Consider the following 11,585-nt stretch of genomic DNA (forward strand, 5'->3'; position numbering starts at 1 on the left):
AAACTTTTTGCATTTAAAACGTGAGTGACACGACAACCAGTTTTGAAAACTTCGAAACCCAATTTTTTTCAGAAAAACACTTCACAGAATTTTTTTTTGCTATTTAGGAGTTAGATACAATACACAGCTTGTATCTTGCCAACAAATGTGCTTCTAATACAAATTTTATATTGTGATAGGCAATATGTGAATTTTAATGCAAAAATCAACATTTTGTAACATTTAATTTCCCTTGCATAAAATTCACTGTATCTCAAGACATAATTAATACTTTTATGTAAATGAAATGGAAAAATATACTCTAAGATGTCTAGTTCAAAAAAACATTGGTGCCTAATGATTTCTACCAAGTTTTAATTTTCACCCCCATGTCCACTTTTGTTTGAAAATGACCACAGGATAGTTTTACAGAAGTAAAATTGATTGTTATCATATTTTACTTTCTTTTTGGAAGACTTCTGCTTGCAAAATGGCGATTTCTTTTTATATTAGCATCTCATTGAATGAGATTTTATCGATAATTTTTTACATTGATTTGAGCAATCAGCGATTTTCGCTTATCCGTCAATTTATATTTGAGGATTAGCCTATACATGAATTGTACCGGTCAGTGCTGTTATTATAACGATAACAGCCATGATCAGTATAAAAAGTATAAAATATATTACGTGATTATAAATAATTAATAACATTATATCAATTATTTATAATCACGTAATATATTTTATTATTCGTGAAATAATAATTTTTATCTATATATTAATTTTTAGAACGGCATCGCTAACCGGAGGTACGCAATACATAAGCAGTTCAAGGGTCGACGCCATTGTATTTGCGTTGTTTACATCGGTATTACATGTGGATCGAGGGGTCTACGCGACATGGGTCTGGTAAGAATCCTTTATTTTTTCCCCTTTTTTTCAAATTTTTTTTAAACCTTCCTACGCATTAGGTGTAGGAGTTCGAAGCTGTAAAGTTAAATAAAATCACGAGCAATTACATGATTTTTAATAAAAAGATGGATTTCCAAGGGGAATCCATCTTTATTATGGTGCTTCGCTTAGGACAGTATTAGTAAAGTGTCAAAACGTCAATGATGAAGAAGTAGATCTATATGTCAGTTTGTCAAAAGTAATCATCATTGCGTCCTCAAGACTAGAGACGAGTCAAGACATGTACGATACATCGATATTCGGGCACTTTACTCTAGCCTAGGCCTAGTCATGCTAGTAGTAGTAGTAGATCTACATCAGACTCAGAGTTCAGACCATAATAATTATCGATTCTATTTTTTAAATGACATTTTATCATTTATACACAACGAACAATTGTCCATAGACTGTGTACAACGGATAGATCGTCTCCGCACAGCAATTCTAAGACCGCTGATTGGTCAATCGCGCAGATCACGTCATGATCACGTGGTCCGAAAAATAATTCCTTCGGAATGCGTGCGGAAGTATCGATAGCGATAACGATATCCGGTCACGATGTGTACGCGGTAAATGGTCTTGGTTCGTGATCGGATCGCTCCGGTATCGATAAAATATTATCGAAACTCTGCAATTTCATGCATATTCACGCGACGCTCCGAAACCCGGAAGCCAATTGACTTTGTGCACGTTGCGATAGACTCTACAAATTCCAACGAACACGATGACATACAGACGCTAATTTGTAAGATTTTGACGGAAAAGCAAAAAGTAATCGAAATTCTCTTACCTGTGCGGTATCGGTGAGAAAATAGATCCTCCGAGAATACCTTTCATAATTCATATAAAATACGCGAAAGTGAAATTCTAGGTCGATTTTGGTACGAGGTGATAGAGAATTGCACACTTGTTTTGTTGGAATTCTGTGTGGGGAAATAAAAGGCTTGCACTGCGCATGCTTACTATATTTTCATTCATAAATTGGTTCTCGGCAGTGGCTGGATGACGTCATGTAATAAGCAAAAATGTACACGACCGCTACGTTCACGCGGGGACGGGACAACTCGGACCACCGGACATCTCGGACCGCGGGCCGAGTTGTCCCACCCATTACGAGATTTTTTTTCCACAAATTTGCGTCTATTTTTCCGTCATTTCGAAATTTCTTGTAAAGATTTTCTAGAGATAAGGTCTGATGGTAATGTTTTTTCACTTTTTATTACTTTTTTTTCAATGAAATTTTAAAAAAGTGTAATTTTAGGCGTTTTTTCGACAGCTCGCAATTCCCATAGGCGCGCGTGTATTAACTGTGTCGGTGCTCGGCTCGGCCCGCTCAACAACTGACTTGATTTTGTGATAATTTCTCCTCAAAGTACCACTTTTATCGCAGAAGATGGACTTTGTTGTATTCCATTACCTCCATTTTCTCATCACAAGGATACAATTTGGTGTATTTGCACGATTTTGTTCAAGTTTTTCACCTTTTTCTCTCTGGTCGCAAGAAGCGAACAACCAATGAACGGTCCGCTGCTCTTCATCGTAATTCTCTGTAGCTCAGCCGCCTAAACTGACGGGGTGGTGGGATTCAGCCCCAATCCACAATGGAAGTGGGCGTGCACAGTCAAAGAGCTGAGCTTGACTGAGTGAGAGTGAACTAGAGTTTGAAGCTTGGCAGTGTCGTATAGTCATAGAGGCTCTGCCTTTTTTTGTAAATATATATTTTTTCTATATTGATTTTCCCTGGTTTCGAGCTCTAAGATTGTAATGATATAATATGCTTCAATTTCTTTGACTGAGTGTGACTGTGGTGTGGATGTTCGAGTCGCTCAAAAATATTTTTCCGTGGGTGGGAGCTCGGGGCGATTTCACTCTTGCCCCCGAAATGCGAAAAAAATATATTCAGGGTTTAGCTGTGTGGGCATGCCGGGCTGAGGCTAGCCATCAATAAAAAAATAAAAAGTACCCAAAGGCAACTTAGAACATTTTTTCTCTTTGCTTGTCAAATTTTTCCTGAGAAAACATTACTGTGGCAGTAAAGACCTTTTGTCAAAAATTCCAAGACAAATTGCCCCCTGGCCCTGTAGGGAAATTTTGGATCCGCCACTGATTATATTTCAAATGGGAATAAGACTCAGTGGCCTAAAACTTGATTGAAGCATATTAAATATTGCAACTTAGGCCAAGTAAAAAAAGATAGTAGTTGATCGTCCGGGTTTTTTGAGAGCGGTGATGAGGGAGGTCCTTGCTATTTGCTATCTTACTATTTTTTTTAAGAACACGGAGGCATTTTCTCGGTCTGATTTTTGACATCAGTGATGAGGGAGGTCCTTACTATTTACTATTTTTTTTGATATTTTTTATTCAAATGATTGTCAGGCCATGTCAAGCTCGAATTATGTGATGGATGTATGCTCAATAGTAATAATAAATGATTAGAAACATAAATATCTACGATTGATTGGAAATCTATGGAAAATAAAATATATTGATGTATTTATTTTACTGATGTATACTGGTACTGTATTGTTGTCAAACAGAATGTTCATGTCAAGTGAATAATTTAAACATTTTAATTTATGTAAGGGTAAAAAAAAATGCATGGGGGGGGGTCTTTTTTATTGTCATGGAGTCTTGTTCAATTTTCCAGAGCCAATCTCATTTTTAGCTCTGGGTATGGTTTCGCATCGCAGGTTCCGGGTGCTTGATCGTGTACAAAATGTTTAATACTACTGCTCAATTTTTATTCATTTTTAAAATTGATATTGAATATTAAATCCCTCATTGAATATTCGATGCATTGCCTCCTGACATAAGAAATCTCACAGAAAATTCAATGCATTTCACAAATTCACATGTTACGCCAGCACAGTCAATCACATCATCCTAGCACACATGCAGTTCTCCCAACAGAGTCACAAGCACACAATCACCGTAACACACGTCGAAGTACAGGCGCAATCACTCACCAAAAAACCCGCCGAAATACAAATTACGTCATTAGAATTGATTTATCTGCGCCATATTTCAAGAGCATGCGACGGATTAGTTCAGATTCAGTAAGCAGGGTCCCCGAAAATGCACTAAAAATGAAGAAATCCGCGATCTTTTCCGAGTTTGCAAACTTTATTTCCTCGCTAATTTATGATGGTATCTTCAAAATCCAATAAAAAAACAAATCAGAATTTTTTTCTTTCTTGCAATTACGGCGATATCGGACTTTGCAATTGTTTTTGAAGTTGAGAGAGAGGTCCCAGAGTAATCTTGTGAATTTTTTCGTTATTCAGCAGCCATAAAAATAGTTAATAACAAGAAAATTGATGCTGCAATTAAAAAGGGAAGATGGCGAGGACAAGAAACAACACAATTTTTTTTTTTTTTTTTTTTTTTTTTTTTTTTTTTTTTTTTTTAGAAAATAGTAAATAGCAAAAATTTTCATGCGGCGGCCAAAAGTGATGCGCGCGAGGACGATCAACTACTTTCTTATTTTACTTGGCCTTAAATTCAACTCTCTACACCAGGGAAACTCAATATGAAAAATAAACTGTACAAAAAATAGGCCTAAAAATAATAAATTTAAAGTGAAAAATGAAGCCCCCCCCCAAAAAAAAACATTTTTTATTGAGGGCTATCCTCAGCCCGGCATGCCCACACAGCTACACCCGAATATTTTAATTCGCATTTCAGGGGCAGGAGTGAAATCGCCCCGAGCCCCCACCCACGTAAAAGTATTTTTTGTTCGACTCAAACACCCACACCACAGTCACACTCAGTAAAAGAAATTGAAGCATATTATATCATTACAATCTTAGAGCTCGAAACCAGGGAAAATCAATATAGAAAAAAATAAAAAATATATATTTACAAAAAAAAGGCAGAGCCTCTATGACTATACCGCGAGTATACGACACTGCCTAGCTTCAAACTCTAGTTCACTCTCACTCAGTCAAGCTCAGCTCTTTGACTGTGCACGCCCACTTCCATTGTGGATTCAGGCTGAATCCCACCACCCCGTGTCCCCGTCAGTTTAGGCGGCCGAGCTACAGAGAATTACGATGAAGAGCAGCGGACCGTTCATCAGTTGTTCGCTTCTTGCGACCAGAGAGAAAAAGGTGAAAAACTTGAACAAAATCGTGCAAATACACCAAATTGTATCCTTGTGATGAGAAAATGGAGGTAATGGAATACAACAAAGTCCATCTTCTGCGATAAAAGTGGTACTTTGAGGAGAAATTATCACAAAATCAAGTCAGTTGTTGAGCGGGCCGAGCCGAGCACCGACACAGTTAATACACGCGCGCCTATGGGAATTGCGAGCTGTCGAAAAAACGCCTAAAATTACACTTTTTTTAATTTCATTGAAAAAAAAGTAATAAAAAGTGAAGAACATTACCATCAGACCTTATCTCTAGAAAATCTTTACAAGAAATTTCGAAATGACAGAAAAATAGACGCAAATTTGTGGAAAAAATATCTCGTAATGGGTGGGACAACTCGGCCCGCGGTCCGAGATGTCCCGTGGTCCGAGTTGTCCCTGATTCGCACACGCTCCGCTATCCGTTGTACACAATTTGTCGCTGTGTTATATTCAACATTTGCACCGGTAGTACGGAAATAAATGATTTTTATTTGATTTGATTGTATTTTTGATTTGGTACAACTACAACTATGCATAAGTGTCCGATATTTGGGCACTTTACTCTAACTTAGACTATACCATGTCCAAGCCAAGCCAGGCCAGCAGGCAAGGCAAGACAAGCAAGGCCAGGGAGGTCTGCGGGGCCGGGGTGGATCCAGAATCGGACTCAGTCAGAGACAGAGTGCACTGCAACAGTAGCTAGCATACCTAGCCTGGGGCGTTTTGGGGAGTGAAAGTTATATACTGTACGTAGTCACTCCCCACTAACGCCTGGGTTTCCTCCCTATACTTCCCCACATACGGGTACAAAACCAGAAACTTTCGCCCCCGAGAATTCTACTTTCCCTCTAAAAGATCTAGCCCTAAAACATGTACATGGGGTCCAACTTCATTTCCAACATTTCAGCGATATTGATTTCATTTATAAAGAAGAATTCATTAAAAAAACGAGAGATTTGTTTTGAAAAGATGGAAAGAGCTTACTTCCGTGTTTACGTCGCCATCTTGATTTCTTTGTCTTCCGCTTGGCGACAGCACGCAAATCGCGCGATTTGCGTGCTGTCGCCAAGCGGAAGACAAAGAAATCAAGATGGCGACGTAAACACGGAAGTAAGCTCTTTCCATCTTTTCAAAACAAATCTCTCGTTTTTTTAATGAATTCTTCTTTATAAATGAAATCAATATCGCTGAAATGTTGGAAATAAAGTTGGACCCCATGTACATGTTTTAGGGCTAGATCTTTTAGAGGGAAAGTAGAATTCTCGGGGGCGAAAGTTTCTGGTTTTGTACCCGTATGTGGGGAAGTATAGGGAGGAAACCCAGGCGTTAGTGGGGAGTGACTACGTACAGTATATAACTTTCACTCCCCAAAACGCCCCAGGCTAAGCATACCGTACATCATTACTGGCTCGCTCTCGACTCAGTCTCAACTCAAGTTTGACTGCTCATCTCTCGATTCTCAGTTTATAGAAGGAAAACAAAAGCATTTGAAACGAATGCAATCTAGAAAATGTAGAGTACCCCGGTAGGGCCTATATCTTACCTCGTCATTTTGATACAAATCGATGGCACGTTGTCGTTTGAAACAGCAAAACCTCAACTAGTAGTACAGACTGTCAACAACGCAATCAGTACTAAAATAGCCCCATATGCACGCCGCGTGCATGCATGATTAAGTCGTCTCGGTGCTAGGCGATATGGAAAAACTCGACTTCGTCCTCATACTCATAGCCGTTCGCGGACGGGACGCGACTAGGGTGCGACCATAGAGATGTATAATACTACAGTAATGGGTGCGACAGATTCAGCCCGATTTTTTTTCTCTTAAAGTATTAATTTTATAACCTTGTTTTTTTTTTCATTCATATTACGATGAAGGTTAAGTTATATAGAAGTATTGTAATAACATGTTTGAATTTATTGCTATTTTGTGTTATTCCATGTAGACACCAGCCAATGTGAACCTTTCGACAGAATTTTTAATTCTTTAAGGTGATTCCCAGGCATTGGGTGGTGCTCAATTTTACATTTCTGTTGTAATGTTTCTATTGCTGTCATGTTTTCTTGCCTGGAAATGAAATAAATAAATAAAATAAAAATTCTGAATTTGATGGAATTATGGAATACACGTATACAATAGGAACTTGGCAAATCAAACAATGTGACCACGCAGCGTGAGCTTGAAATGCTGATATTTTGACCGCAAAACGGACATTTTACAGCCGAACACTTAAATTTGTAAATGAAAAAAAAATGAGAGCTTGATGTCCGAGCTAAAATATGTTTTGTATATTGACTTAAAACTTGCTCCATATCAGCCTATATTGAGCAAGATATGAATCTCATCGAACAGGCAATTCTGGCGCGAAGCGCAGGCAAAAATTTTATATAGTAACATGAAAGATTTTTTTTTCTTCCCCTCCACATGATTTCATTCACTCGTCTTCCTCCTTTTATTTTCCTCTTCTTTGTTTTTATCTGTCTTTCCTTTCCTTTTCCTTTTTTCTTTCTTATTTCTCCCTTTTTTCTTTTTTTTTTGCTCTGCCAATTTTTTTAGGGGGCACCTGGGGGGGACACCAAATCTCAGGGGGTCACGTGCCCCTCCACCTTAGCTACGCCACTGGATCTGGATCCACTATCTGGGGGCGAGGGCCCGGACCCCCCCCCCCCCCACCCCTATTGGCGGAGCAAAAAAGAAAGAAAAAGAAGGGAAAAGTGGGGAGAAATAAATAAGGGAGACATAGGAGGAAGAAAACGAGTGAATAACATAAGATGAGGGGAAGACTTTATATAAAAAAAATTAAAAATCTTTTATGTCACTATACAAAGTTTTCGCTCGCGCTTTGCGCTCGCATTGCCTTTTACGTGATTTACATATCTTGTTTAACATGTAGCTTAAAATATCAAATGTTGAAGTCAATACATATGCAAACATATTTCAGCTCGGAAATCGAACTTTCGTTATTTTGTTTGATTACAAATTGATTTTTAAAAAGTGCTCCTTACAAATTTAGGTTATATGGTTTGAATATTAATTTTTTTTTGCTCACACTGCGTGCTCGCAAAGATTGATTTTGTCAGGTACTTATTATTTTCCTGTATTCCATATTTGGAATTGATTGTTTAAATTGCATATCATTAAGTGTTTTAAATTTCCAGTTTTCAGGCCATGATATCAACAGATTTCGCGCTCTCATAAGGCTTATTAGATTAATAAATCAGATATTAATTTAAAAATAAAATTGTCATTTTTAAAAATGGAAAATCGACAAGCTTTTTCTCGCGCTTATAGGAAGGGAAATAGGAAGAAAGTCATCATTTTCATATGACATAATGTTCTTAAAATTGTTATATAAGTAGCAAAATTGTAAGAGCAATTAAATTCATTTACTTAGTTATTTCCTCTTTAAGGGTATTTATAGTATAGAATGTAAAGAATGTTCCAGACTGTTTGTCAGACATGAGTAATCTCTGAGTACTCTTTGTTATTTCTGAATAGAGATTGCTTTACAATAGACTTGTATTGGTAGTGGAAATGAACGATAGGCTTAGCTATTTTGTTGACATTGTTGATTTCAATGAGGCCATTCAAGGGTGTTCTGAATGTAGGCTGCTCTAGAAATGGGCAGAATGTTCTTTTTGTAGACAATTACCATGTCTACAAAAAGTGCTAAATGTGTTTAGATGTAATTCTAACAAAATCAGCAAAGGACGGAACTAGCATTAGATGACTATGCTAAGATATGTATACTCTTAATGGATTCCTAAAATATATTCCGTTTTGGGTCAATATGTTATACAAAAATTTCAGCTCGCGCTTCGCATTGTTTGTTTTAGCGAGGCAGGTACATATCATGATTACAAAAAAATTGCTTATAATGTCCTTTTTTAGGTCTGATTATCAGCATTTTTCAGCTCGCGCTTCGCGCTCGCATTATTTGATCAGTGAGATACATATCCGTTTAATAGGACTGCATGTCCTTAAAATGTCTCTATTAGGTCAGTATACCTGAAAACTGAGGGCGCTTCGCGCGCTCCCTAAGTGAATCGAATTTTTTGCTGGTGCCCGCCCCCCCCCCCCCATGCCGTACGCCACTGATCAACATCGTCTGCACGGACAATTCAACTCGTTACAGTGACTCTGGTTATTCATCGTGCTTCAACATCAGTTTCATCATCGCCATCATAGTGAACTTTAATTTACAGAATCTTTGCCAACCAACTTGGATTATTACTTGGATATAGTACCATCACTTTCGATTGCAAATCTGTCACTTCAAGAGATGTATATGTAAGATCAATATTTATTTATGTTTTGTTAATTTATAATTGTTAGTAATTTCCTGTAATAAAAGAAAAGGAAATCAAAATAAAAAATAAATATTTATTGTTATTTGTTGCAGTACGTTATCGTAACAAAATGCCCTGGTTAAAATGTCCCGATCGGTTCTAGGACAATTACCCCCCCCCCGGACAATTACCCCCCGGACAACTACCCCCTGGACAATAGCTCCCCGGACAACTACTCCAGAAAATCCTCCCTTCTCTCCAGCATCAATGTTAGAATTAAGCGGGACCCATTTTAAGTTTTAGTCGGTGGCACAGGTTTTCGAAATATTTTCTACTTTATCTTAGTTGATAACTTTTTCTTTCCCTTTTATATTGCTCTTTTTCCTGTTCCCTCACTTTCTTTTTCCCCCTTTTTTTTGTTTAGCGACGCCTTCTGCATCTTGAAAAATGGTGGGGGGGGGGGGGCTTGCACCCGAAACCTCCCGTTTGGCTATGCATATATTCATCAGAAAATGTGTAAACTGGCCCTCATACTAAGTTTTCATAGAACAATTGAACACGATTAGTCATAATAATCACAAATGCTGAATATCTCTGATTCCAACTGATCTGATTTTTAAATATTCATTTGGGGTTTAATTTCAGGAAAGAAATCAGGCAAATAGATAAAACGTAAAAAAGACACCTTCATAGGTAGATATATATTGAAAGTCGATAACGCAACTATCAACACTAACACTGTCAAGTAGGACCTATTATCCTATTATTTTAAAACAATTCAACTATAGAAGCTAATAATTATGAAACAATTGGTGCACATTCCAGATTAAGATGTGGCTTTATAACTTAATACAGTAAGCTAAAAAACTTTATGCAAATATAATACACACAAGAACACCTTGTAATTTTACCATTTAGGCCCTAAATGGTAAAATTACAAGGTGTTTTTTGTGTATTATTCTTGGGTGAAAGCAACATTAAAGAAGGAAATTAAGTACCAAAATTACTAAATTGTAAACAATATGACACAATCAAATACAGTGTTTTTTTTATACAAATTGGCAATCATGATAGTATAAAATTCGTTTTAGTTGCAATTTAAGGACGGTTTATAAGAATTTATAAAGAAGTAGGCCTATGCAAATCAAATAATGCGACCGAGCAGCGTGAGCTGAAAATATTAATATTTAGACCATAAAACGGATATTTTACGGAGCACTTGGAAAAATAAATTTGTAAATTTAAAAATAATGAAAGCTCGATATCCGAGATGAAATGTGTTTTTTTATTGACTTCAAAAATTCATATTTTAAGCTCCATATCAGCCTATATTGAGCAAGATATGAATCTCATCGAAAATTAAAAGCAATGCGAGCGGAAAGCGTAAGCGATTTTTTTTTTTATAGTGAAATAAAAAGAAAGGCTTCCCTTCACCTTACATTATTTACTTCTCTTCCTCATCTCATTTTCCTCTTCTTTTTTTTTTGCCAAAACGAATGATCTTATGCTACGGTGACATACAAGTTATGATTTGATTTTAAATTGTTTCTTTGAAGGGTTGTCCCAGTGGAGTAATGAGCCAAAAATGCTGAGGGGGCTCAATTCAACGTATCACGTAAAAATTAATAAGAAGTTGTGAGAGAGCGAAGCGAGCGAGCGAGCAAAAATTTCAACATTTTATTACAAAAATCAAAGTTTTTGATAAATTTTGACATAAATTTTTTCGAAAATAATAGGCCTACATTTCAATCTTATCCGTTTCCTTTTCTTTTTTTTTCTTGGTCGTGAAAAATAGGGGGGCAAAACGCCGATGTCCTAACAGTCATTTCTACTCTTTATTCTTATAAAATAACATAAAAAGTGTAATTATCTTATAAGCCCTATTCAAATAGGGCGAGCTGAAATCTTTTGGAATTGCATGTATATGTTTTAACTGAAAATTTACCATTCTGGGCAAGGTTTGTGAACTTGAACAAGATGCGTATGTAACTAGATAATTACTGCGAGCGCAAAGCGCTAGCAGAAATTTTATATACGGTTTCTGGCAAGATCGAAAAGGGACCTGTTAAGGAGGTTTTGCAGTTAGCCATTAAAACGATACATATTTCAACTATTAAATAATACGAGCGCGAAGCGCGAGCTGAATTTCTTTTGACATTTTGACCTAACAAAATGACATTCTTAGCACTTTTTGTAATCATTAACGTTATAGGTAGAAAACCAAACAA

At 36.9% G+C, this 11,585-nt stretch overlaps 1 protein-coding gene across 1 annotated transcript in view; it reads right to left on the reverse strand.

Moving 5' to 3' along the window:
* Positions 1 to 6,729, reverse strand: part of LOC121410200 (interleukin enhancer-binding factor 2-like) — a 73,411-nt gene extending 66,682 nt beyond the window's left edge. Inside the window, exon 1 of the mRNA XM_041602127.1 lies at positions 6,611 to 6,729. Within this exon, the coding sequence (XP_041458061.1) occupies positions 6,611 to 6,618 (8 nt within the window). The 5' untranslated portion in view covers positions 6,619 to 6,729. The remainder of the gene's footprint in view (positions 1 to 6,610) is intronic.
* Positions 6,730 to 11,585: the final 4,856 nt, after the last annotated feature.

Source organism: Lytechinus variegatus, chromosome 3, assembly GCF_018143015.1.
Source record: "Lytechinus variegatus isolate NC3 chromosome 3, Lvar_3.0, whole genome shotgun sequence".
Classification (NCBI taxonomy): Eukaryota; Metazoa; Echinodermata; class Echinoidea; order Temnopleuroida; family Toxopneustidae; genus Lytechinus; species Lytechinus variegatus.